The sequence below is a fragment of the Octodon degus genome, unplaced genomic scaffold, assembly GCF_000260255.1.
Source record: "Octodon degus isolate 3935 unplaced genomic scaffold, OctDeg1.0 scaffold00138, whole genome shotgun sequence".
NCBI classification, from domain to species: domain Eukaryota; kingdom Metazoa; phylum Chordata; class Mammalia; order Rodentia; family Octodontidae; genus Octodon; species Octodon degus.
The window spans coordinates 4,742,203-4,748,185 of NW_004524714.1; the positions used below are offsets into that span (position 1 = coordinate 4,742,203).

The following is a 5,983-nucleotide window of genomic DNA, read 5'->3' on the forward strand; positions in this document are numbered from 1 at the left end:
TCTCTTCTCTCTCTCTCTCTCTCTCTCTCTCTCTAATTCCTTATTCCTCTCTCTCTCTCTCTCTCTCTCGCTCTCGCTCTCGCTCTCAAATAAATAAATAAATAAAATTTAAAACAATAGCTGGGTGCAGTGGCACATGCTATATAGTCCCAGATTTGGGAGACTGAGGCAGGAGGATCATTTGCGTCCAAGAGTTTTGAGGACATTCTGGATAACACAGTGAGATCTCATCTCAAAAAACAAGACAACACTCAGACTGAATTCCAAGTCTGCCCTAGTTTGGTTACAGAAAAAAAGATTTTTTGCCATTGAAATATGAACTATCTATTCCACGAATAGAAGAGTTTCGGACAACAGTGAAGTTTACTTTACGTGCAAGAAAAGAATCGAGAGTATGAAAAGCCTATTTTCTTTCATATGTGCAAAAAATTTAAAAACACTTTCCTTGGAACAGAGCTGTGGTGATATTTTTCTTTTTGAGGGCTGCAGTGAATGAAGGAATCTAATGAAACTGACAAAATATTTTTTAAATATATAAAATACAAACTTAAAGGTGCTGGTCTTAGCATATGTAATATTTGGGGAAACAACTGTTAAAGCGTTTTCTTGTTCTTGGTACCTGGCAAGAAAGGAGTGGCTAAGTCTCTACAGCAAAGGCGTCCAATGCAAGCGAGCACAAGAATGAAGCTCAGACGGTCTGCCGCATTCTCCAGGAGCCACAAATCAAGCCAGACTGTGCAAGTGGTTTAACTCTGCTTAGGCAATCTTTCTCTTCCTCTTATTTATCTTTTTATTACAGTCTGATTTAAAACAACCAAATTCAAGTTGGATAATCTTAATTATATAACAACCTGACATGCAGGAAAACAAAATGTTCTTTTCCTGTTAAAAAAAAAAATTAAGGGGCTAGGAACATAGCTCAGCAGTACACCACCTGGCTGGAATGTGCAAGGTCCTGAGTTTGATTTCCAGGAAAAAGAAAAATTAAAGCAACTCCAATGTCTGTATATGCCCTTTCCCAGTCAATCATTTTTGCAAGCACATAAATAGACACTACTCTGATTTCCACCATCAAAGATTATTCTTGTCTCTTGTTTAAATTTTAATTTTTGGGGTCAGGGAGATAGTTCAGTAGAATAAGTGCTTGCCTGGCAAGTGCAAGGGCCTGAGTTCAATCCCTGGTTCCGCAAAAAAAAAAAAAAATTTAATTTTTTAGGAGATTTTTCTTGAGATAGGATCTCATTATACAGCTCAGACAAGCTCACTATGTAGCCTACGCTGCCACTGAACTCAAGACATTCTCCTGCCTCAGCTTCTCAACTGCTGGAATCACAGGCTTGTGCCACCATGCCCAGTTCCTATCTCTTTGAATTTCATGCAAATAGGATCACACAGCTGTATCTGGTTAGTTAACATAGTTCAGCACCACTTTTTTTTTTTTCACCACTGAGGCCTGAACCTGGGGCCTCTTGCACTGAACTAAAGACCTTTTAAAAAAGGAAAAAAAAAAAAAAAAAACATTAAGTCACTAAATTGCCTAATATAGACTTGAACTTGAGACCCTTCTGCCTTAGTCTCCCATAGTACTAGATTACAGACATCTGTCACCATATCTGGGTAGCACCACTATTCTTACAGTTAAAAACTGATGGGCCAGGGAGATGGCTCAGTAGAATAAGCGCTTGGCTGGCAAGTGCAATGGCCTGAGTTCAATCTACAGTTCCGCAAAAAAAAAAAAAAGAAAAAAAGAAAAGAAAAGAAAAAAATAACTGCTTCTTGAGATAACAAAATGAAAATTTGATACACAGGATCAAAATAAAATGTGTATTTATTTTTTAATTTTTTATGTATCTGGTACAGGGTCTCACTATGCAGGTGGTACTCTCAGTGATCCTCCTGTCTCAGCCTCCCCCAGCACTGAGATTACAGGCATGTGCCACCACACCAGATTTCAGTGGCAGCTCAGAGCACTGGGGATAGGGTTGGAGCAGTGTGTGGGCCCAGGATCAAACCTGGATCCTTGTGCTTGCCAGCCAGGCACTTAGAATGCTGAGCTATCTCTCCAGGCCTTGAAAATACGTATTTAAATGAGAAAAATAAAGCAAAAGACTATTCTCCACTACAAAGTGTTATATATACACAAGTCACAAAACTAATTTAGTGTCATATAACTGTTAATGCTTAATCTATGGTTTTGTATAGCCATACTTAACTGATAAAATGCACACTTTATAAGCAAAGAATCACCTTAACATTGATTTAAAGTATACAGCATGGACCAGCAAGATAGCTCAGGGGACTAAGAAGCTACTTAGGCAAGTGCAGAGACTGGGGTTTAATCCCTGGAACCACATGCCACGCCAGCCCCGCTCCCAGGAATGGTGGCACACACTTATAATCCCAGCACTGGGGAGGCTGAACACAGAAGGATCACTACAAGTCCCAGATGAATACTGAGACACTATACCAAATACATAAAATTAAAAAAATAAAATAAAAATAAAGTACATAGCATATATTGTGTTGGAAACAGATTCATCTAGTTACAGTTAGTAATCAGCACAGAATGTAGGCCACAGAGACAGCTTGGCAGCATAAGCACCTGCCTGGCAAGTGCAAGGTCCAGAGTTCAATCCCCCACCAGAACTGGGCATGGTAGCACGCACCTGTAATCCCAGCACTGGGGAGGCTGAGACAAGAGGATCACTATGAATCTAAACTGCATAGGGAGACACTGTATAAAAATAAAAATTTAAAAATTTAAATAAATAAAAAACATGAAAGGGCTGGCCAGATAGCTTAATGGACTAAAGCGTCTGCTTAGGCAGAGTGCAGCAGCTGGGTTCAATACCCGGCATGCTCTGCCATCCCCATCCCTGGGGTGCACTGAGACTGAGATTGAGACTGGACATGGTAGTGCAAGCCTGTAATTCCAGCACTTGGGAGGCTGAAAACAGGATCACTATGAGTCCGATCTACATAGTGAGGCCCTGAACACCCTGTAAATCCTGTACCAAATACATTTTTTTAAAAAAATGATGTGAAAATCTTTACCTGGTTATGATAAGCCGATCCAAATTAATTCTCTGTTGCTTCGCAATCCATGCTGTTCGATACAACTTTTCAGCAGTCTTAAGTACATCTGCATTGAGCCTCTGAATGAGCTGTTTCTCTGAGTTCACATACAAGCGCTCCTGCTTGAGGTGATGGGCCAGTGTATGAATATCTAGCTTCACCATCTTCTAGTGTGGGAAAGGTGCAAAGGCCAATCACTAATAGAAAAAGACAAAATTCTGGATGTTTACATCATGGCAATGTTTTTCTAATGTCCAAAGGGTCAGAAGAATACATTAAGATTTGGGGCTGGGGAGATAGCTCAGTAGAATAAGCGCTTCCCTGGCAAGCATAAGGGCCTGAGTTCAATCCCAGGTTCCACCAAAAAAAAAAAAAAAAAAAAGATTTAAATTATGGGCCAGAGATATACATAGCTCTAGCAAGTACAAGGTCCTGAGTTTGATTCCTAGCACCCCCCTAAAAAAAAAATTTAGATTATATGTAGTATCACTGTTAATTCTAATTTAAAAATAACCTTGCCAGGCTGATGGCCTATACACTGAGGCAGGAGGATCACTACAAGTTTGTGGCAATTCTTGACTACATAGTCAATTCAATGCTAGCTACATAGCAAGACCTTATTTCAACAAAAAAAAAAAAAAAAAAAAAAACTATTCTTTTAAATTACAGAAGCATTTACAAGTTCACCATAGAAAAATTGGTAAATACAGGGGCTGGTGAGATGGCTCAGTGGTCTAAAGCACCTACTTGGAACAAGCTTAGCGAAGCCCAGGGACCACGGTTCAATCCCCCAGTACCACATGCCAGCACACACACACACAAATAAATAAAGAAATAAAATTTAAAAAAAGAAAAATTGGTAAATACAGATTAAAAGTTAAAAAATAATAAACTCCCAATGGGGGGTAACCTCCCAATGAGGTCATACAACTCAAAGAAAACCTCTATAAACTCTTCAAGATCAGTTATCCATCAGCCCTTTTGACTGTGTTCTTCCACACATAATGAACACGTTCCATGGACTCTAGCTCCAAAGGTAGTTTGAACTCCCTCCACCTCACTGCTAACAGGCCATCACCCCTCACCTGGAGGACTAGGACTATCACTCCTTAACCAGTCTCCCTGCCACTTTGCTCGATTTCAGATTCTGTTCTCTGAATAGCAAAGAAAGAACCTTTAAACTTAAGGCCCATGTGACATTCCCTACTACCGCTCCAACCTCATCTCCACCCACATGACCCTAGTGCCTGCAGCTCCAGACATATCTGCCTCTTGGGCTGCCCTGGAAGGAGCGAGTTATCCCTCAAAACCTCATTTGCTGATTCCTCTTTCCCAGAGGACTCTTCCTGCACAGATGTGAGGCTGGTGCCTTTACTTCACTCAGGCTTCTCTACTCAAATGTTTACTATATCTCAGACAAAACTGTTTCTAAAGTAGCAAATATCACTTTCTAAAAGCACCTGCCCCTACCGAGCAACCTATGGCAAACATCTCCTTGCACAATAATCATGCTTACTAGATTCCCACCTAAACCGTATGTACCACCAGGGCCAGGGTCTGTTGGTTTTATTCATTGCTGCTGTAATTTCAAGGTCTAAAGGAGGGCCTGATTTCACAGTAGTGGGTGAATAAATATTTGCCAAAAGTATGAACAAGGGGCCAAGGAGATGGCTCAGTAGAATAAGTGCTTGCCTGGGAAACAGAAGGGCCTGAGTTCAATCACTGGTTCTGGGAAAAAAAAAAAAGTATGAACAAAATCACATAAATTTTGTTTATGCAGTAGCTAAACAAAAGGACCAATTGCACAGATTTTAAAACATTACTAAGCTTTACCCTTGAGCCTAGAATGTCTACCAGACCAGAAATGTTTTGTTTTCTTTGGTTTGGGCTTTTTTGAGACAGTGTCTCACTATGTCGTACAGTCTGGCCTTGAACTCACTCTGTAGCCCCAGGTGGCCTCAAATTTGTGGCCATCCTCCTATAGCAGCCTCCCAAGTGCTGGGATTACAGGCGTGTACCACCACACCCAGCTTCCACAAATGTTTTGTACCAACAACTGAAATACCTGAAGTACAAGTAGAAGAACACAATGCTGTGTGCCCAAAGAGCAGTCATTAATCAAAGATTTCTCAAATCAGGTATGGTGGCACATGCCTACCATCTTAGCACTTGGGAGGCTATTGCATGATGGCCATAAATTCAAGGCCAGCCTGGGCTACATAGTGAGTTCAAGGTCAGCCTAAACTACATAGCAAGACCCTGTCTCAAAAAAATAAATCAAAAAAAGACGTCACATTAAAAAATTAAACATAGGGGCTGGGGAGATGGCTCAGTGGAATAAGTGCTTCCCTGGCAAGCACAAGGGCCTGAGTTCAATCCCCGGTTCTGAAAAAAAAAAAAAACATAGCCAGTAGGACATGATGGCATATGCCTATAATCTGGGAAGATGAGTCAGAAGGGTTACAATGAGTTCAAAGCCAGCCTACATAATGAGTTTAAAGCCAGCATGAACCACACAGGGTACCACGTCTCAAAAAAAGAAAAAAATAAAGAATTAAACATAGCCAGTAGGGCGTGATAGCACATGCCTATAAGTCCCACACTTGGGAGGCTGAGGCACAAAGATCACTGAAGCAAGTTTGAGGCCAGTCTGGTCTACACAGTGAGTCTAAGACCAACCTGAATCACACAGCAAGACATTGTCTGCAGGACCAAGGATATAGTTCAGTGGCATAACAGCCTGCTTGACAAGTGCAAGGTCCTGAGTTTCATTTCATTGCAAGTACAAAAAAAAAAACTAACTAGATTCTGTCTCAAAAAGAAAAGGAAAAAAAAAAGAATTAAAGCCAGCCTTGATGGCACATTCCTGTATAGCGTTCCAGCTCTATATTTTTTAACTAAAGTAAGA

General features: G+C 40.6%; 1 protein-coding gene across 5 annotated transcripts in view; it reads right to left on the bottom strand.

The window, feature by feature from the left end:
- Positions 1-5,983, bottom strand: part of Gapvd1 (GTPase activating protein and VPS9 domains 1) — a 126,162-nt gene that overhangs the window by 66,248 nt on the left and 53,931 nt on the right. For all 5 annotated transcript variants that reach the window (XM_023701626.1, XM_023701627.1, XM_023701625.1 and 2 more), the window contains exon 2: positions 3,055-3,272. In XM_023701626.1, coding sequence (XP_023557394.1) covers positions 3,055-3,239 — 185 coding nt within the window. In that variant the 5' untranslated portion in view covers positions 3,240-3,272. The remainder of the gene's footprint in view (positions 1-3,054; positions 3,273-5,983) is intronic.